Here is a 22,047-nt window from a genome sequence, read left to right as displayed (position 1 = left end):
GTTGGATGGCATCACCAACTCGATGGACATGAGTTTGAGCAAGCTCCGGGAATTGGTGATGGACAAGGAAGCCTGGCGTGCTGTAGTCCCGGGGTGGCATAGATTTAGACACAACTGAGAGACTGAACTGAACTGAAACTAAAGTTCAGAGAGGAAAGCAACTTACCCAATATTACACAGCTAGTGACTCTCAGAAGCCAGTTACTTTCAGTTACTCATTAAAAAAAATTATTTATTTTTGGCTGTGCTAGGTCTTTGTTGCTGCGTATGGGCTTTCTCCAGTTTCAGTGAGCGAGGGCTATTCTTCATTACTGTGCTTGGGCTTCTTATTGCAGTGGCTTCTCTTGTTGCAGAGCACGGGCTGTAGGTTTGTGGGCTTCAGTAGTTACAGCTTGGAGGCTCCGTAGTTGTGACTTGTGGGCTCTAGAGTGCAGATTCAGTGGTTGTAGCACACGGGCTCAGTTGCTTTACATTATGTGGGATCTTCCCGGACTAGGGATCGAACCTGTGACTCCTGCATTGGCAGGGGTCTTAACCCCTGGATCACCAGGGAAGTCCCAGTTACTCAGTTTTGAACTCAAGACTATCCAACCTGAGGGAGTAATTCAACAGAAGTGGAAGGAACATCTAAATAAAATTAGACTCAACAAGACGTCAGAGCTGGGAGGCCTTTCAGTGGTCACGCTGTGCCACTTCCCTTTTGACAGGTGAGCCCCAGAGACAGGGAAGGTCTTCCCCAAGGTCACACCATCCACCTGTGACAGAGCAAATCTTCATCTTCCTCTAGGTTTCTAGACCCCAGCCGGCTCATTCTTTTGATCTGGATGCCACCAAAGGAGCGCTTCAGATGCTGAGGTTGCCTGGTGGGAGAAGGGGTACCGAAGGAAAAGGTTCTGGGTCCTGAAGAAAGGAATCCACCGTTCCCACCCAGACAGGGCCCCCCTTGGCTTGGGAGAGCAGGTGATGGCTTGGGAAATGACAGGTGGTTATTTTGGGCAGCTAAGCTTACTTCCCCATTCCCAGGAGCTGGACATGGAAGCATGCTCCCACTCGATCCATGTTGCTAGTGACAGAGTTAGCAGAGAGTTAGAGAGTTAGTGTGCAGCCTTGGCCCAAGTAACACACTGACACTTCAATTATTTACAAATAGTTACTAATCACCCCTTATTAGGTGAAAAACGTACTTTTTTTTTTTTTTGCTGCACCACGCAGCATATGGGATCTTAAGTATCCCAACCAAGGATCGACCCATGCTCCCTGCAGATGAAGCATGAAGTCTTAACCATTGGGCCACCAGAGAAGTCCCTGTACTTAATTTTTTTTAATTTGGAATAATACATATTCATTGTAAAAAAAGAAACTGAAGCTCCAGCTCCAATATTTTGGCCACATGATGTGAAGAGCTGACTCATTAGAAAATATCCTGATGCTGGGAAAGATTGAAGGCAGGAGGAGAAGGGGAAGACAGAGGATGAGATGGTTGGATGGCATCACCGACTCAATGGACATGAGTTTGAGCAAACTCTGGGAGATGGTGAAGGACATGGAAGCCTGGGGTGCTGCAGTCCATGGGATCAGAGAGAGTCGGACATGACTGAGCAACTGAACAATAAAAGAGGAAGGCATAAAGCAAAGGATACTGACTCCTACCTCAAAGTTTTCTGTCTTGTTTCCCAAAGGAAACCACAGTTAATAGCTTCCTTCCTGTATGCTGCTGCTGCTAAGTCACTTCAGTCGTGTCCGACTCTGTGTGACCCCATAGACGGCAGCCCACCAGGCTCCCCCATCCCTGGGATTCTCCAGGCAAGAACACTGGAGTGGGTTGCCATTTCCTTCTCCAATGCATGCAAGTGAAAAGTCAAAGTGAAGTCGCTCAGTCGTGTCCGACTCTTAGCGACCTCACGGACTGCAGCCTACCAGGCTCCTCCGTCCATGGGATTTTCCAGGCAAGAGTACTGGAGTGGGGTGCCATTGCCTTCTCCATCCTTCCTGTATATTGCTCCTGAAATTTGCATGTCTGTTCAAAGACATGTATTTAAGTATGAATATATATTTATGCGTATCTAGGTATATACACACATATGTATATAAACACACAGATGGGCTCACACTATATACACTAGTCAGATTTTGCTTATTTGTGCATCTAGGATATCAGTGCATATGGAGACCTACATTGTTCTTTAAAATGACTGTAGAATTCCTTGTGTGGTTGTATCATAGTGTATTTAATGGGCATGCAGCTTGTTTTTAGTCTCTTGCTATTATAACAATGCTACAACATTCTTATTTTATATATGTGCGTATATGCAGGTATACCTATAGAATAAACGCATAGAAGTGGAATTGCTGAGTTAAATGGCAAATTTATAAATGAAATGGCTTGTAGATTTGAAATTTTAATAGGTACCAACAAATTAATCTCCAAAGCGTGAGTGCTTACTCACTAAATTGTGTCCAACTCTTTGTGACCCCATGGACTGTAGCCTGCCAGGTTCCTCTGTCCATGGGATTTTCCAGCCAAGAATACTGAAGTGGGTTGCCATTTCCTACTCCAGAAGATCTTCTTGACTCAGGGATCAAACCTGTGTCTCTGGTGTCTCCTGCACTGATAGGCAGATTCTTTACCGCTGAGCGACCTGGGAAGCCCATAATCTTCAAAGAGTTTCCATCAATATATACTCCCAACACTGTGTATCTGTGTCTATTTCCCCACTCCCTCTCCCTACAATTTATTGTCAAGCAATTTCTTCTTTATTAGACTGGTAGGTCAAAAAAGGTGACTCACTTTTGTTTTAATTAACATTCCCTTAATTGTGAGAGACACTGAATAATATTTTGCTGTTTACATGACATTTATCCATGTTATGTGCTGAGAATCACATAACATAGATAAATCTTTCTGACCAAGGGTCAAACCCAAGTCTCTTGCATCTCCTGTATTGGCAGGTGAATTCTTTATCACTATGCCACCTGGGAAACCATGCCATTTATAAATTATATGTCTGAGAACTGACTGTTCATGACCTTTCTCCATTTCCTATTGGAGCAATGGCCTTTTCATATTGTTTTGTAAAAACTCTTTATGTATTATATATATTAAGGAAACTCTTTTTTTTTATCCTTTGCAAAACTTACTGTAGTTTTGGGCTTCCCTGATGGCTCATTGATAAAGAATCCACCTGCCAATGCAGGAGACACAGGTTCGATCCTTGATCCAGGAAGATCCCGTGTGCCGTGGAGCAACCAAGCCCGTGTGCCCCAGCTATTGAGCCTGTGCTCCAGGGCCCTGGTGATGCAGCTACTGAGCTCACCTCCTGCAACTACGGGAGCCCCATGCACCCTAGAGCCTGTGCTCAGAACGGAAGCCACTTCAATGAGAAGCCTGCTCTCCACAACTAGAGAAAAGCCCACACAGCAACAAAGACCCAGCAAGCCAAATATAGATAAATAAAATTATATAAAAAAACCTTACTGTAGTTTTATAATGTTTTACCATCTGATAGGGCTCATTATCTTTCATTCTTCTGTACTCTTCCCAACTCGTTTCCTGACAATTTTTACATGTTTATTTTTCCTATGAACTGTAAAATCAGCTTGTCTAGTTCTAAAGGTTCTTTTCCAATTTTTTCTCCATTATTTCTACAACTCTTTTACCGCATCATACCATTTAGCCTTGAAGTCACTGAATGAGGTTTGAAGTTTATCTTCCAAATGAGAACACAGTAGCTTAGCACTGCCTAAGGTCACACGGGAGGTTTCTTATGGCCAGAATCTGCCCCTACCTCAAGCCCCTGCCTCCTCCTCCACCTGCTGCTCTGTGAGTATGTGTGTGTGTGTGTGTGTGAGTGTGTGAATGTGAGTATGTGTGTATGTGTTAGTTGAGGATGACTCAAGAAGTGCAGCAGCGCCTGATGCAAGGGCTACTGCAGTAATCTTGCTTTGGAGAAGCTCAGACCAGGTGTGCGGTAAAGCCTGACCTCATTCCTTCTGTCTTCCCATCTCTAACTCTCTCTCTCCTTCTCGCTTGTTTCTGTCTCTGCCTCTTTTGCTCTCTGCTTCTCGCATCTCTCTATTACTATGTCCCTGTCTCTTGTCTAGTCTCTGTCTCTTTCTACCCTTTCTTTCTTTCTTTCTCTCTCTTTTGTCCTAAAGGGTGGTTTTGAGGGGCAGAAATCACACCCCCTACCCAATTCCTTTATTATTTTTCTTTCTTTCTTTTTTTAGCCATAAGGCCCCTCACCAAATAGTAAGTGAAGATGCTCTTCCTGGACCAGAATGTGTGTTCCTGCCCCTCTTCGCTCCCTGCTCCCCCATGCTCGTCTCCTACCATGAGAGAATATCAAATGCTTCCCCAGAGGAAAAACAGAGTCCAGCAGGGATTGGGAGGAAGCAGCGGCCTAAGCCCCACAGTGAAAATGGGTCCTGGCTTTGTTCCAACTCTGCCTGACTCTCCAGATGACCCAGGACAGGCCCCTGCCATTCTTAGGCTTGGCAGGGGAGGGGTCCCCAGCCTGCTCCATAACTGTGCACAGCTCTTTGCAGTTTGTGAAGGTCAGGTGCACTAAGAATTTCCATAACAGAGGTAAGGGAAGTGTGCTCTATCTATTGTATGGTCCAGAGCAGGCACAGGTTTTATCCAAGGTCACGCCAGAAGGCGGTGGCAGAGGCACCTAATGGCCTCTGCTATAGTAGGGCCCCACCAGCTCCTAGCTCAGGGCTGGCCCGTAGTAAAGTGCTGATGAGAATTTGCTGAAATATACTGGCTGCCACAATGATGATGATAATAGTTAATGTAGAAAGCACTTACTATGCATTATGCCATGTAGTTAGTGTTTTATATGCAATATCTCACTTAACTCCCACACCCCTATTTCCATATCTATTGGGTATTATTCCCATTTCATGGATGAGAAAACAGAGACACAGAGAGATAAAGTCATTTGTCTAAGAGAGAGAACTATGTAGCTAGTAAGTGTCACTATGTAGCTAGTGAGTATCAGTGCAATTGAGATGAAAGAGTGGGAGGGTGGATAGTTGGGTGGATGACTGAATGGATGGTTGGAAGCATAAATGAATGGTTAAGACAGTTGTCTAAGGGACTTGGAATTAATAACAGATCTTAATATCTCTATCCCCATCATCTCAGTCTTGTGTTAGCCAATTAAATGCAAAAATTAATCCAAGAAGATGAGTCCCCTCTCAAGCTACCAGCCTACATGGACAAGTTCACAGACAGCAGCCTTCACACACAGTCAAGGATAAATTCTCACTACCAGGATTTAAGGGGACAGATACATACACACATGGACAAGAGCAGACATCAACATTGATACCCAAATAAAACCAACACAGCCTAGTTACATACACACACATGGATCCTGATATACTAAGAGGTAAAAGAGATGCTGAGAAGCACACACTATCAGCAGGAGACACCAGCCCACTCAAGCAGATACAGACCCACACAGACTGGGACACGTGGTGTGGATCACACACATAGAGAACAGACAAGTGCTCTCTTGTGTCTCTGTCTCTCTTGTGTCTCTTGTCACACACACACACATACATGCACACACACACACTCACTCACACACACATGCACACACACACCAGTGCATACGAAGACCAGGATGTATGTTGCATTTAAAGCCAGATTGGATTCACTTAACATAAAGATATGCATCTTCCAAGGACATATTTAGAAACAAGGTCATTCACAGACAAGGACACAGATATGCAGAAGTGCCCATCTATTCAGAGACATACCCACAGAGATGCTTATGCGCACACACACACATATCCACACACCCCTACCCCAGCAGGCAGAACACAAACAGGATCAGTCTTTTTCTTATCAGCAGCAACCAGGGCTCTCTTGGGCTCAGCTACCTTCCAGCTGCCTCTCCCTTCCTCTAGAAAGGCGCTCACCTGAGTCTTGCTACACACGGAACATTTTGGGGCCACTTCACTTTGCGCTTCATCTTAGAGGACGGATGCTGAAGAGGAGGAGTTTCATCCATCTGTGCCGTTTTCTCTTGATGCTGCAAAGCTTGGCAGTGCCTTGCTCCCCCCTTCCCTTCCCGATCCTCACCCATCCAGCTTTCCTCTTAATCCTGCCCAAGGTTGTCTCAGCAACTTTCTCAGGCTCAGCCCTTCCTGCCCTCTCTCCAGCCTTGGCCCTTGCTGCCTCCCACCCGGGGCCCACAGCCTCCCATCTGGCCTCGGGACCCACAGTCCCCCCACCTCCTCCATTTCACCTTCCCACGGGACATTCTTTCTCAGCCTCCCCTTCCATTTGCATTTTAGAAACAATCAGTGGCTTTTGGGTTCAAATCAGGATTTATCTGAAGAGAAGAGGGGGAAGCAACCCGCTAAATTCACTCCAATCCATTCCTCCCAGAGCAGTCCCAGAGATGATTTTTAAATGCAAATGTGAGGGCAGTGACTTTATTTCATTTGCTGGTATTTATATCCCCAGGGCCAAGAACAGTGCCAGGCACATAGCATTTTCAGTTTAAATGTCACCTCTCCAAAGAAGCCTTCTTAGATCCCCTCGGGCTGGGTGAGATACCCTCATACACACGCATGCAGGTGCACATACATGAACACACATGTGCTATAAAATACATACATACATATATATCTTACAAGTGATATATGATATATGCACAGAATGTCACATATATATATGTATGTGTGTCTATATCACTGTTGTTGTTTAGCTGCTAAGTCAAGTCCGACTCTTTTATGACCCCATGGACTGAAGCCTGCCAGGCTCCTCTGTCCATGGGATTTCCAAGAATACTGGAGTGGGTTGCCGTTTCCTTCTCCATAGGATTTTCCCTACCCAGGGATGGAACCTGTGTGTCCTGCATTGCAGGCGGATTCTTTGCTGCTGAGCGACCAGGGAAGCCTGTCTCTCTATTAATATATATACACACACGCATATATATATATATATATACACATACATACTTAATCTAATCACACAAGCACTTTAATAGCAGAGCTTTCTCAGTCCAGGAAGTAGAAGGGAGGTGAGAGAATTGCTAAGGAGGAGATGTGTTTGACATCCTAATAACGATCTTGAAGATGAAGAGGCCATGTGCAAGGACCACAGACCTGTTTCTAGGAATGGCAAGTGACTTCTGGCTGAAAGCCAGAAAGGAAATGGGACCCTCAGTTCTACAGGAACCAAATACTGCCAACAACTTGAATGAGCTTGGAAGCCAATTCTTTTCAAGAGCCTCCAGATAAGAACCCAGTCTGGCCAATGCCTTGTGAAGTCCTAAGTAAAGAACCCAGTCAAGCCTGCTCAGACCTCTGACTGAGAGAATGGTAAACTAATAAATGGGTGTGTTTTTTTAAGTCTCTTTGTTATACGACAACTGAAAACTAATACATGTTATCTTACTTAATCCTCACCACCATCCAAAAGTGGGGCGGGGGTTGCATCTCTCCTGTGCAGATGGAAAAACAGGCAGGTGAAGGATAGCATCACAGTCTGGATGGAAACTGTGCTCTTGCCATCTCAGCAGGCTGCTTCCTGAAGCAGATGTAGGAACAGCTGGGAAAAGTTAGACATCTGGGCCCAACTATGTAGGGACCTAGGTCTTGGGTCAAGGCCAGCGAAGGGAGTGCAGGTTTCGAGTTATGACTGTGTTCATCTAGGGGGCTCTGCATTATCTGTGTGTGTGTGTGTGTGTGTGTGTGTGTGTGTGTTTGTGTGAGTCCCTGGGGGTTTATACGTGGGAGTGTCTGAGTGAACATGTGAGTCTGGTGGAGTGTTTCTCAGTGTCCCTGTATGAGTCTGCGGGTGTCTATGCATCAGAATATATCCATCACCAGGAGTGACTAAGTCTGGGTGTGAACCTGTGTGTGCCCACTGAGGTGTGTCTGAGTCTGAGGGTGACTGTGTGAGTCTGATGGTGTTTGTCAGGGTGTTTCTGGGTGTGCCTGGCTCCCTGTGAAAGAGCTCAGTGTTGGAGGGGCACTAGTGTCTCTCCATGCAGGCCTGGTCACTGAGTATGAGTGTGTCACTGAGTAGGCGTGTCTGTGAGTGTGGATTCTGTGGCTACTGTGGGTTCACGATGGTGTGTGTGTCCACCCGAAGTTCTCAGTTCGTGTGGGTTCTGAGGGTCTCCTATGTGGCCAAGGGTGTGCCTATTTGTTCCTCAGAGTGTGTCTGCAGGTCTCTGGGTGTGAATCTGTGTGTGTCCGTGGATGTACCTACCTGTGGGGGTCTTAGGGGTGTCTGGAGTCTAAGGGGTTCTGTCCTTGGGTTCTCCAAGTGTCGCTATGAGTGAGTCTGGGTGAATCTCTCTGGGTGTGTAAGTCTGAGGGTGTCCGTCGTGTGTCCTGCACAAGTGGATGCAGTCGTGGGGGTGCCTGTTTGAGCTGCTCTGCAGGTTCACGTGTGAACCTGAGGGTCTCCGGTGCCGGTCACCGTGACTGTGTCCCTTTCGACTGCGTTTCTGTCCCTGGGTTGGCCGGTCTCAGGTGGGGACCGGACGCCTGGAATTCGGGGCGTCTGGGGGGCTCAGTGTGGGGGTGGTGACAGCGTAGGGCCGCAGCAGTCGGCGTGCTCGTCGCTCGGGGCGCGCACAACCTGCGGGCCCGGGAGGCGAGGAGGGGCCCCGCCCGCGCCCTCCGGCTCCCACGCCCCGCGCGCGGCGCCCCCTCCCCCGGGCGGCGCCGATTGGCTGCGGCGGCGGCTGGAGCCCGCCCCGCGCGGCCGGCTGGGGGCGCCGCGGGCCAGAGCGAGCTGCGCCGCCACCGCCGCCGCCACCGCTGCCGCCGCCGCCGGGAGCACCGCGCGCCTCGGGCTCCGCGCGCCGCCAGCTCCCGGCCCGCCCGCTCGCCGGCCCCGCCGCGCCCGCCAGCCCCGCCGCGGAGCCCCGGCCCGGCCTCGGGCCGCCGCCACCACGCCGCGCGCAGTACTCCGCGTCAAGAATGGGGCGGCCAAGCTGCCCAAGCCGGCCGCCGCCGCCGCCGCCGCGGCCGAGGCGCCCGGCGCCGGCGCGGGCATGGAGCGCTCACAGAGCCGCCTCAGCCTGTCCGCCTCCTTCGAGGCGCTCGCCATCTACTTCCCGTGTATGAACTCCTTCGACGACGAGGACGCGGGTAAGCGCGCGGCCCGCCCCCGCCCCCCGGGGGGTGTCCCGGGAGCCGGATCCCGAGGCCCCGTCCCCGACCCGGTGCGCCCTCAGAGGTGGCCACTCTTCCCTCCCCACCCCCAATCCCAACCACGCTCGGGGATGCGCCCCCAGGGTCTAATTTCCCACCCACGGGACCTCAGAGTCTCTAGGGTGTGGGGTCTTCTCGCCTCCCGCCGCCCTCAGGGACCTAGATCCTCTGCCATTCACCCCTTTTCCGCAGGTGGGCCCTTTGGGTCTCCTGGACTTAGCTCTCCCTACTCACCTGCGCCAACTGAATGCTCCCATTCTTGTCCCTGCATCCGACCTGCCGCCCTCCCCGAGCCTCCTATAAGTGCCCCCTCCTCAGACACCGGGGCTCTGGCCGCCTCACCCGCGGGGCTCCGACGCGCCCCCCGCCATTGGAGGTGGCGCGCAACCTTCCTGCTCCATCTTTGTCTTGGCTGCATCCTGAGACTCCCAGTGCCAGACCCCTGCCCTGCGCCCAGGGCCTTGAGCGCCCCCCGTTTGTCTCTCGTCTTTCCCCAGGGGCGGGGGCTTCGGGCTCCAGGGCTGGGGTGGACCTTGAGGGGACCGGCCGGGGGACGGCCTTTCCTCTCGGTTCCTCCCGGCTGGTCCCGGAGGGAGGCGTAGGGCGGCGCCGACTCTACACCTGCGCGCCCTTCGGAGTGTGCCTCTGATCCCGGGTGCTCTTGGGCCTGGAGTGGCCTTTCTGGGTGGGCTGGACCGGGCCACCATTCATCGGCCGGAACCTCAGGCTCCCAGGCCTGCGCGCAACCTCGGCCAGAGCCCAAGGGGCGGGGAAATGTGGAGAAACCGGCTCCTGGCGGCCCTGGGACCAAACAGAGGAAACAGAAGGGCTTCGGATACGCTTTTGCGGTGAGGAAGCGAATCCACCAACAGGTGGGGTAGCTAGAGGGCTTTGGGTGAGAGTTCCCCAAAGAGTGCCAGAGAGGGAGTCGGAATCATGTTCCGGTCTTGGGCTCGCTTATCTCCTTATTAGCCGTGACCTTGGGCGAGTCGTGCCGCCTCTAGCCTCCATATACTGGTCTGTAAAATGGGATGATGGTACCTCAGACACAAGGGTTAAGTTACAAGTGTTTTGTATGCTGATCTGAGAGTATTTTAGTTCAGTGAGGGGATGAAAGGGGAGGGGAGTGTGTGGTGGGGAGGAGCAAAATGGTTTCCTGACATTTTGGGGAACTTGATGACAATACGGATGAGTTCTCCCCCAAATACATACACGCACCATCCAAACATTTTTGTCCACAGTTTTAGGGAGTTCAAGGGCCCTGCTTAAGACTCTCTGCCTACAGGGACGCGTATCTGGTCAGCCAGTTATCTGATAAGCCTTGGATGGAGCGGTGGGTGATGGGTGCTCACCTCTTCCTGTTGGAGCAGGAGGCAAGTGGGGAGAAAGTTCTGCAGCAGAATGTGTTGGCTGAGTGGGTGAATGGGGGCATGTGAGGCTGACCCCTGACACAGCCTTCTTGGTGTTGACCTGAAGAGGGGGTGGAGTGAAGATGGTTACTGCAGAGCCAATTTATAGAATCACCATTTTACAGAAAGAATAACTGAGGCTTCGCTTCCCCCTTGATGCAGCTGAGGGAGGGTGTATTATTACTATCATGGACAAGGCAAGGTGAGGAGGGGTGGAGGGGCTCTCCTAACCCAGTGGCCTCCCCTGGAGCAAAATCAGAGAGAGGGAATCTGGCTCAACTGGGGGTTTGGGGAGGGAGCCCCACCTGCCTCGGTGGGCGGGCTCCCCCATCCCTCCCTTGATGTTCAAGGACACTCCTGAAGTTCAACAGGCCACTTAGGTCTCAAGAGCCAACTGTCCCTGTGGTAGGGACAGTTGGGATTTTCTCCAGAGTCATGCTCCTTGTCATGATTCAGATGCTTTGGTTATTATCATTGGTTGCAGGCGACTTGCTCTGGTTTCACTTAAGTTACAATAGGTAACTTCATGCAATATTAGAGATTTTTAAAGGTCCACCTGCTTTTTTTCCCCTGCTTTTTTTTCCCCCAGCAGATTTCTTCAAATTCTTAACTTTTTTTTCACTTGGGGGACCTAGAAATCGTCTTGTCCAACGTCTCTTTGCCCCCACATGGATGTGTGTGTGTGAATGTGTGTGAGGTTGAAGTCCCTATGTGTGTGTGTATAACCCAAGGTCACCCAGTGAGGCGGGCACAGAGCCGAGACTAAAATCAGGTTTCCGGTTCTCTTTCCAGTAAAGCACTAGTCCCGTCTCTGAAAGATGATTTTTTTTTTTTTTTAAGTCAGATCTCTCTGTGTAGAAAATGGTTTCCAGGTGAAGAGGCCCCAGGGAGCTGCCGACAGCCAAGAGTTTGGTTTGGGCATCTTGTGCTCAACTGCTCATCTTAAGGGATGCTTCGAATTTGGGAGGGGGAGGGAGAAGGTGAAATTTCATTTCCGGAAGGCTAATGAGTGTCTGGTGAGAATCGGAAGTAGGGAACGTTGTCTTGGTTCTTAATTTTTCTTGTTCTTCTCAAAGTCATTAATTTTCTCCTTAAAAAAAAAAAAAAAACCTTTTAGGTTTATTCTTTTAGAGCAGCACCATGCTGAACTAATTTCGAAAAGCAGTTTGAATATGTCTCAGATAGTGGACAGAGACTGCTGCAGTTGGAGGGCTGTCGGAACTGACTTGGCTTTACCTTTCTCTCTTCGGCTCCCTCGCCTAACTGTTTCATGCCCCTCTCTGTTCCCGGTGGCCCAGGGGTGCCCCTGATGGTCCTGTGGCTTATCTAGGGTCCTCCCTTTGTTGCTGCTTCCACCTCCTGTCCACTGCATCTTTTTCATCAACTCGATTGATGCAGAGCCATCTTCAGAGTTTATATGCTACCCTTCAGCTGGTTTCCTGAGAAACTGTGAGGAGGAGACTTTCATTAGCCTTAACTGGGCCAGAGCACTTTCCTGCCTTGAGCTTGGGAGCCTTGGACATTTTGTCAGCAAAGGAAGCTGCCCCTTCCTCCCCTTTCTAGCCACCCTGGGGCTCAGGAGGCTGGTCACCGCGGATCCCTAGAATTCTTCCCAAGAAGCATCTTCCCTTGTGCACTCTGAACCCAATTTTTACACTGCTTTGCCCCTTTTCATAAAGATACTGGGGCTTTAGAGAGGCATGCTTTTGGGAGGCATTTTTCATGTTTGTGTCTTCATGGCTCAACCTGGCTCCTTCTGGCTTTGTAATTGAGGAGGGGTCGGGCAGGGGGCAGTTAGACATGTGACCTCTGCTTTCTTATCTATAACAGGAAGAAAATCAGAGCATGGACCACAGAGGGTAAACATTTTTTAAATGATTCCTTCTGCTAAGTATTCTCCTAGGCACTTTCAATATTGTTTTCTTTCCTCACAGCAAGTCTATAAAATTAACATTTGACAGTCCCCATTTTCAAATGGGAAAACTGAGACACAATTCATGTTAACATCCCCATTTTCAGAGAAGAAAACTGAGACGCAGAGAGAGTATTCACTCGAGGTCGCTGAGCCAGGACATGAGGGAGTAGGGTCTGAACTTGAGCGGTCTGCCTCAAGCATCTATGCGGTTGATTGTTGCGCTGTGTGTGCTATGGAAAGGGCAGAGTACAGCGCCTGACACTAGACAGGCTCTCGGTAGCTGTTAGCTAGTCATCTTTCTTCTTACCAAGAAGTAAGGCTTGTTTCTGAGCAAGATTGTAGAAAGGAATCTGTGGGTTTGAGGCAGGGGGGAAGCCTGATTCTCAAAACGTTAGCTTATGAGCTAATTTTATTGCATTGTTATAGCTATTAAGGCACAATTGGGCCCTCCTTCTTGGGAGGGGTTTAAAGATGGGGATTTGGGGGACTTGCATGTGGAACAAGAGGGTGGGGAGCACCCAGCGCCCCATGTCCCCGTTCTCTTTAACAGTTCGTTTTTATTACATCTTCAGTCCCAGACCTGCCAGTCTGCCTTGGGGCACGGCTGGGGAGCTTGTCTGGAGAGTGTCTCCAGTTTCCAGCAAATGCCAAAGGGGATTGCTACATCAGGGTCTAAAATTGAGGATGGTGTCCCTGAGTCTGACCAAGTGGTTTTGGCGTCCAGTTCTCCCCCACCCGCTTGGGAGAGGGGCGGAGAAGCTGGAGCAGCCAGCTCCGATTTGCCCATAGGATGCTTCGATCCATTGCAGGGAGGAAGTTGCCATGGCAACACCGGCCGGCTACCGGTCCCTCTCCTAGCAGTTCGGGCCACATCTCTGAGCTGGAAAGCCCTTCGTGGTACCGCCTTCTTCCGATCAGGCCAAAACTGATGGGTGGGGTGGCCTGATGGCTGGGACGTACCAACTAGTGCCGAAACCCACTCCCCTTATTTTTGGACAGAGGGAAAATGGAGGGGGCTGACTGCGTTACCTCTCCTGGCTGGTGGGGAAGAGATACTCCTGTCTTGCCAGATAGATCTCAGCAGGGGAAACGAGAGCTCCAAATCCCGCCCCCGCCCAGGCACCTGGAATGACCCGCCCTGGACTCCCCCTCCCTTCCCCAGTTTACTCCTCTTGGCAGAGTTTTCTTTCCCAGCCCCAGTGCTAACTTTTGTCCTTGAAATTTGACCTGAGCTTTTTCTGGGAAACAAAATGTCCTGCTGAACCACCCCTTCCACCCTGAGGTGGAGGGAACACAGAACTTAGGCCCTAAAGGGGGGCTGGGGCTGGGTGGATGAGGAGGAATGGTGAGGGGAGGAGCCTGAAAATATCCTTCAGGATCAGGGCCGCTGGAGGGCGCGAGGTGGCACCGTCATCCCTGGGGCATGCCACTTCCTGTCCCCCCTCTGCCACTTTCCCTAAGTTACCACCAAGTGCTGTAATCTCCTTTATGGGCTGGGAATTGGGTAGAACTCTTCTGGATTTGGATAACTGAGGCACAGTAAAGAATGGAACCAGCTCTTCTCATAGTTCAAGCTGTGGGTGGGGTGAGTGTGTGGACCCCAAACTCTGCTATCTTGAATGACCCTGAAAGATGCATCTCAGAAAAATAGCATATACAGGAGTCATCCTTTCCCCCAGTACACAGCTCACTGGCCTCCGGATCTGTTCTGATGCTGTTAGGGCTCTTTCCGAAAATTTTCTCCCCGCTCTGGCGCCCCCTCTTCCTTGTCCCCAAGCTGCCAGACTCATGGCTGCAGCTTCCTTGGCGTTTGCAGGCATCAGAGAGGCCCCCCCTTGCTTGTGTTTGGTGGGAAGGGAAAAGGAGGGACCCATTGCCTCGTCTCCCTTTGAGAACTCTGCGCTGCTTTCCTCCTTACCCACCTCCATCCAGAGGTGAGCCTGTTCTGACTGAAGGCTGAGAGAGGGCAGGGCGGAGAGGTGGAGAGCAGACACAAGCCAGCTGACCCTCTCTCTCTCATCTCAGGGCTTTTCTCCTCCTCTGCCTCCCCTAATATCTCTTCCCGGGGGCCTTAACAACCATCGCTTCAACATTTCTTTTAAGAGTTGTTGGAAAGGCACCAGTTTTGGAGAATGTGCTCAGAGGGTGTAGATGCCCCCCCCCCCAATGTCATCTGTGTACCCCCCCTTGACAGTCAAGCCCACTGTCTTCCTGTCAAAGCTCAAATTCCCACCCTCACCCCCAGTCCCCTGGAATGACTGACTGGAATTCCCTCCCGACCCTCCCCATTTACTCGATGGGGCTTGGATTTGACTCTACTTTGGTGTTAGGGCCTCAGGCAAGTCCCGGGCCTCAGTTTCCTGCTCTTGAAAAAGGGGTTAATTATCCTTGTCTGAGCATGTCTCAGCATTGTAAAAATAAAACTGCTTGAAAGGCTTGTTCTCCTGTGCACAGTGTCGTAGTCTTCCTGCATCTTACAGCAGCCGGAAGGGATAGCTACTGTTGTCGATGTACCCATTTTGCAGATGAGGAAAAGCCAGGCAGCGTTGGTGTAGTTTTGTGACTTTCTTGGGTTGCACAGTAGTGATTCAAACCCAGGCGTGTTTGACTCCAGAGACCACCCTCTGCCCCCCGGCCTGAAATGAGATTCCAGGTGGGAAAGGGCAGTGTCAGGCCTGGCGGCTGTGCTTGGGCTGGCCAAGCAGCCACTGACAAAGGCGAGGGTATGAGGGCCTGTTCAGCTTCAGATGCACCCCTCTGGGATCTGCCATCCCACTCCATTCACCCCAGCTCTCTGGAGTGCCTTCCTGCCCATCGGTTCCTGGATGATCCCCGTCACAGGGCTGCCTGGCCTCCTTGAAGAATCCAGTTGTCTGCCTCAGCCCTGGGGGCCGATCTATCACCTGCCTCTCCAGACCGATGTAGGCCAATGCTGGATTATATTTAACGCTGTGCTATTTCCACTTGACAGCTCCGGAGCGCCATCCCCCCTCCCCTTTTCTCCTTCCTCCCCCCTCCCCTTCTGATTCACTCGGAAACTGACAAGGCTGATGTCAGCGCCTTATTCTTAGCCCCCGTAATTGTAACTGCATTTAGCAGTGCGCACTTCATTAACAGTTTCTGCGACGGGGGAGTGAGATGACTGCGTGGCTGGGCAGGGATGCGGGTGGGGGTGGGGAGGGGGCAGCTGCTGCAGGGACCCTGGCCAGGTGCCTCTTCTGGATGGACCAGCTGGGTGGCTTCCAGGTCTGGCTTTCCTAGACTAGCGATCTTCGAAGGCCCCTTGGAGAGCGTCTAGTCCATGCTGTTCTTTAGGCAAGGAGGGAAACTGAGGCTCAATGAGGCAGAGCACCTTGCCAAGGTCACCGTTAAGGATCCAGGCCTCTGGCCTTTGAGTCTAGGTTTTCTTCTTTGGTGTTATTATTTCTTCAACTCATATTTAATTAGCTGCTCAGTGCCAAACATCTCTTTAGGTGCTGGGGCTATATCTGGGGAACAAGTCAGACAGTTTCTGCTCTCGTGGAGCTATGTTCTGGAGTGGAAGAGACAGATAATAAACAGGGAAGCAATTAAGCAATAAATTTCAGTCTGTGTTAAGTGAAATGAAAAGACAGGTTGATGGAGTAGGACATGAAATAAGGTAGTCCGGAAAGGCTCACTGAAGAGGTGACAGATGAGGCCTAAATGATGAAGAGCCAGCCATGGGAGTATGAAGGGCGAGAGGGATTTAGGCGTATGGAACAGGTGGTGCAAAGGCCCTGAGGTCAGCATGAATTTGGGTGTTTAGGGAATAGAAAGCAGACCAGTGTGATTAAGCTGCATGAGGGGAGGTGAGGTCAGAGAAGCAAGCTGGGGGCACAAGTGAGCCTTGTAGACACTGATAAGGAATATGAATGCGGGTAACTGAGGTTCAGAGTGGGAAGGAGAAAGACCCCCAGCTGGGTAAAGTCAGAGAGAAGCCAAGAGCTACCGCCTCCTGAATCCCAGTCTTTTGAGTTCCTTAGACACAGGTGACTTTAAATGCGTCATGTGGCTTCCTTTGCCATTGTAGCTGGAAGGTAGTGTGGAGTCTGGGCTTCTTCTGCCCAGGCAGGTTCTCTCTGCTTGCCCCTTCTCTCCTCCTCAGCTCTCATCTGACCCAGCTGTATTGCTTCTCGGGGTGATATAGCTGGGAAACTCTGGGGAGCTTCCAGGGTGGGACAGAAAGAACGTGGCTTTGGAATCCAACACACCTGAATTTTTATCTCACCTCTGCCATTTCTGAATTGTGCGACCTTGGGCCAGTGGCTTCAGCTCTCTGGGACTCAGTTTCTTCATCTGTAAAATGGGGGCATAATAATGGTAAGTTCTTGGACTTCCCTGGCTGTCCCATTAGTGATTAAGTCTCTGTGCTTCCACTGCAGGGGGCATGGGTTCGCTCCCTGGTTGAGGAGCTACGATCCCACATGCTGTGTGATGCGGCCAAAAAAAAAAAAAAAAGTAAGTTCTTCAAAAGGTTATTGTAGGGAGTAAATGGACATAATGCACAAAACACACCTACCTCAGAGCTGGGCATGTGGTCCTCAGTTATAAGGACAAGTGAGATTATGGTTTAATCCTGTGCACATAGTAGATGCTCAGTTAGGGGTTACCACTGTCGTTGTGGTTGTTACTGTCGGGTCAGAATCATCAAGTTGACTTGTTGAAACATAGATTGCTGGGCCTCTCTCCAAGTTTCTCCTTCAGTCTGGGTTGGGACCTAAAAATCTCATTTACTAAAAAAAATTTTTTGGCCACACCATGTGGGATTTAGTTCCCTAACTAGGGATCGAACCCACTCCCCTTGTGGTGGAAGCTCAGAGTCTTAACCACGGGACTGCCAAGGAAGTTCCTGAAAAATCTCATTGCTAACAAGTTCCCAGGTGATGCTGATACTGGTCCAGACCCTACTTGGAGAATCACTGGGTTAGAGAAAAAAGCTGGAGAGAAATGAAGGGTTCTTCTGAACCTGGGATGTCTCCTTAGGTGTCTTAGATGCTTGGGACATTGGGTACCAGATTCGGTACCCGGGTGTGGTCTTCAGGCACACCTATTTCCATCACAAGGTCTCAGATCAGATGAGTCTCAGCTGCTGCCCTGCTTTGCACTGGGTTTAATGTGAAGGACCCCATCAATCCTTTTGGAAACCATCTGTATAAATGATAAATGAGTCGACATGAATAACACATCAACCCATAATATCCTTTTGTGACATATTGGCCTCAGACAGCTCTGCAGATTCTGAGGGGCTCAGGCCTAGCATCTTTTACCAAAGGGAATAGGATGCCACCCCTTTCTTGCGTTGAAGAAAGGCAGAAATATGTATTAAAACCAGGAGGTTCATTTGAGGACAGGTCTCCACTGGGAAGAAGTAAATTAAAAGAACCATCAATGTAAAAGGGTAAAAAGTAGGGAAATTCTACCGAGGGACTTTACTGAGTCAGTTTATTTAGATGTTTCTAAGAAAGGGGTCGCTGGTAATTTCTTAGGGAAGGTTGAGGTTTAGCTCAGATTCAAAGCGTGGCGGGGACAGACTTTATGATGTGATAAGAATCTTATCCAGTCCCATAAAATTCAGAATCTAAAGACAAAAAGCATTCACCAATATATTCCAGTTGGGATTTGTCCTCAACTGATGGGAAGTACTCTTCCAAGAGGGGTGGCTTAGGATCGTGAAAGAGCACAGACTTTGGAGGACCCCAAACCCAGGTTTGAGTCTCTGCCACGTCCTAGCTATGTCTCTTGACATGTCACTGTTCTGGACCTCAGCCTCATCCTTTGTCAACTGGAGTGAATAACTCTACCTTGAGAGAATGAGAGAAAATGCCAGTGTGGAGCATAGACGGCATCTGGGCCGCTGCAGGGGAGAGTGTGGAGCATAGACGGCGTCTGGGCCGCTGCAGGGGTGAGTGTGGTGCATAGACGGCGTCTGGGCCGCTGCAGGGGTGCCTTTCCTGCTGCTGTGGACATCCTGGGTGCAGAAGGGCGGGATGGTGGGAGTGCGCTCCCTGCGGTTGGGACGCCTGGCTCTGGTACCGAACACAAACACGGTGTTCACTGTGTGCCCGGTGGAGCCTGAGAAGCTGCGTTAGGAGGCAGGAGAAGAGGTCTCCATTCAGCCACTGGATCGCAGCACCTCCTAAGGCCACTTCCCATTGTCTTTTGGGCCTCTGAATAGCGAGGTGTCTAGTGGGCTTGGTTTAGATACAACCAGAGTCTCCCAACCCCGCATCTCCTCCTTAGTGTTCCTCCCCTTCCTGTGCCTCTAGGGTCATTTTCATCCCTCGAGCATCCCCTCTCCTGCCAGAGTTTCTCTCTAGTTGATTCTTGGCTGATGGGTCACTGAATACCATTATTTTTAAATGAGTCTTCCCTATAGCTCAGACTGTACAGAATCTGCCTGCACTGCAGGAGACCTGGGTTTGATCTCTGGGTCGGGAAGATCCTCTGGAGAAGGAAATGGCAACCCACTCCAGTATTCTTGCCTGGAGAATCCCCTGGACAGAGGAGCCTGGTGGGCCACAGTCCATGGGCTCACAGAGTTGGACACGACTGAGCGACTAACACTACTACTATTTAAAATTCAAAAATTTTTTTTGGCTGTGCCGGGTCTTCGTTGCTGTGGGCAGGCTTTCTGTGGTTGCGGTGAGCAGGGACTCCTCAGTAGTTGCGGAGTGGTGGCTTCTCTTGTTTCGAAGCATGGGCTCCAGGTGCGTGGGCTCAGGAGTTGTGGCTCACGAGCTTAGTTGACCCGTGGCATGTGGGATCTTCCTGGAGCAGGGATTAAACCCATGTCCCCCGCGTTGGTGGGTGGATTCTTAGCCACTGGACCTCAGGGAAGTCCCTGAACACTTTTTAAAAGAATGAGTATTATTTGCATTAAGTAATATATGCAGATGGTACATTTTAGAAGCACAAAAATTACCTAGCTGAAAGGGCCCCGGGCTCCTCCATCTCCTGGGTCTCTTGTCCCTTCCCCTGGACAAACACCGTTTCCAGCCCCCACAACCCTTTATGCTGCCGTTACTGACTATAACTTGTTGCTGCTGCTAAGTCGCCTCAGTCGTGTCCAACTCTGCGCGACCCCATAGACGGCAGCCCCCTGGCTCCCCCATCCCTGAGATTCTCTAGGCAAGAACACTAGAGTGGGTTGCCATTTCCTTCTCCAATGCATGAAAGTGAAAAGTGAAAGTGAAGTCGCTCAGTCGTCTCCGACTCTTAGCGACCCCATGGACTGCAGCCCTCCAGGCTCCTCCGTCCATGGGATTCTCCAGGCAAGAGTACTGGAGTGGAGTGCCATTGCCTTCTCCGAACTGTAACTTCTTATATGGTGAAAAGCCAAACAGCACCAAAGGACGCCCAGGGAACCATCAGTCTCCTTCACACCTCAGCTACCTCATCCCACTCCCATCATCTCGGTCTTTTAGGTTACCAGTTTTTTCTTTCTTTTCCAGTTAGCAAATTCTTATTAAGCTGTTATGGTGGTGCTAGGTTTGATCCCTGGGTTGCGAGGGTCCCCTGAAGAAGGGAATGGCTCCCCACTCCAGGATTCTTGCCAGGAGAATTCCATGGACAGAAGAGCCTGGCGGGCTACAGTCCATGGAATTGCAAAGAGTCAGACATGACTGAGAGATAGGAAACTATGACGGTGCCCAGTCCTGTGAGGATTCAAGAGTTGTCAGATGATACCCAGGAAGTATAGCATAGCGGTGGTTATGGTACACACTCCATAGCTGGGTGTCCTGGGTTTGAAGCCTGGCTTTACCACTTACTGGCTGTGTGATCTTGAGCAAGTTACTTCATTGAGCCTCAGTTTCCTCAGCTGCAAAAAGGGCTAGTAATCACTCCTTCCTGCCTTAATGATGTCAGGAGAATTAAATGAGTACATATTTGTGACATGCTTTGTGGAGAGCCTGCAAGCAGTAAGGGTATGTTAAGAGTATTAGCTGTTACTGTCTCAGAACCTTTAAGCCGGAAGTCTCTTGAAGTCCTCTTGCTGAGGCGCAGACGGGGATTGCATGGTTTGCCCAAAGCCTCGCAGCACATCTCTGGCAAAACCAGGGGCAGGACGGATGTTTCTGGAAGCCCAGCCAGGGCCTCCTTCTCTCCCAGGTGATGCAGGTGGCCACCCTGGGCTCTATGGGCACCGGAGGCTCCCAGTCTGTTTCCTTCATTTCCAGCCCTCGGGGTCCCTGAGAAATGCTGCTTGGTAGTCGCCTTGGGAGCAGGTGGGGGGACGTGTCCCTGACTGGGGCCTGGAATGGAAATTCATAAGTTCCTCAGCAAATGCCCCGAGAAACATCTCTCATCTGCCTGAGCCCAACACCAAGACTGGACCAGGGGTCTCCGGGGCCCACCCAGGCCCAGGCCCACCCACCCTGCAGCCATCTGGCCCCTGGGAGCTGCAGCCACTTCTGCTTAGCTTCTGTTGGTTGTGCTGAGTTTGGGGAGAGGGACCCCCAGGCTGGGGAGCCTGGCCCTGATGGGATCAGGTGGGTGCTGCGAGGGAGGGAGAAATGAACACGTGTGGTGTTCTTAGACTCCTTCAGATTGAAAAGATTATAGAAGATGGGAGAGTGCCCTCCTGCTCCCACTGACTTGGGCTGAGACATAGCTTCCTGTTCAGGTGACACGCAGTGATCTCAGGTGAGACTGGGATGCAGGATGAGCAGGAAAAGAAGCAACTGGGGATGTCCCCGGTGGTCCAGTGGTTAAGACTTCACCTTCCGACACAGAGGGTACGGTTCAGTCCCTGGTTGGGGCACTAAGATCCCACATGACTTGTGGCCAAAAAAATCAAAACATGAAACAGAAACAATATAGTAACACATTTAATAAAGACTTTTAAAATGGTCCACATCAAAAAAGAAATTAAAAAAAAAAAGCAGCTGATAATGATCACTCTGCTCCAGGCCAGCCTCAGCCTGACCCAGGGAAAGCTCTGGAGGACAGATGGCATCAGAAGGTTGATCAGCCTTCTGTCCTCCTGTATCAGACAGTCCTGGGCTGTGGAGAGCCCCACACGTGAAGGGTGGGGGCATAACTTTTGGGGCAAGGCAGCTCAGATCTGCTCAGAGAAGTTCTTCAAGGGAGGGGCAGCTGGGAGCCAGAATGGCGGAAATTCACAGCAGCTGTGGGATAGGTGTCCTTGGTGGAGGGGCTCTGCCTGGGTGAGTCCACCCATCCCCTGTCTGGGAACTTTTGGGGACAGAGTGGGGAGAACAGGTGTGGCCAGCTCTGTGCTGGGCAGTGTCCACCCTTGTTACAGGTCGCCCTCTCTGCAGTCCCGTGAGGTGTGCATGGCCACAGGGTTAGGTGGGGCTGGAAGAATCGAGTGTCTGGATGGATTCCTGGCTTGGCCACAGTCAAGCTAGTGAAGGGTAGGACAGGGCTTCAATCCCAGTGTGTATGAGTGTGTGCGCTCAGTTGGGTCCGATTCTTTGCAGCCCCATGGACTGTAACCTGCCAGGCTCCTCTGTCCATGGGATTCCCCGGGCAAAAATATTGGAGCAGGCT

The 22,047-nt window shown here is 50.7% G+C and overlaps 1 protein-coding gene across 1 annotated transcript in view; it reads left to right on the top strand.

The window, feature by feature from the left end:
* The first annotated feature begins 8,804 nt into the window (after positions 1 to 8,804).
* The window catches only part of RIMS4 (regulating synaptic membrane exocytosis 4), a 72,483-nt gene continuing 59,240 nt past the window's right edge, over positions 8,805 to 22,047 (top strand). The window contains exon 1 of the mRNA XM_025001266.2: positions 8,805 to 9,126. Coding sequence (XP_024857034.1) covers positions 9,030 to 9,126 — 97 coding nt within the window. The 5' untranslated portion in view covers positions 8,805 to 9,029. The remainder of the gene's footprint in view (positions 9,127 to 22,047) is intronic.

Source organism: Bos taurus, chromosome 13 (genome assembly GCF_002263795.3).
Source record: "Bos taurus isolate L1 Dominette 01449 registration number 42190680 breed Hereford chromosome 13, ARS-UCD2.0, whole genome shotgun sequence".
Lineage (NCBI taxonomy): Eukaryota > Metazoa > Chordata > Mammalia > Artiodactyla > Bovidae > Bos > Bos taurus.
This window is presented reverse-complemented; position numbering and strand designations above follow the sequence as displayed.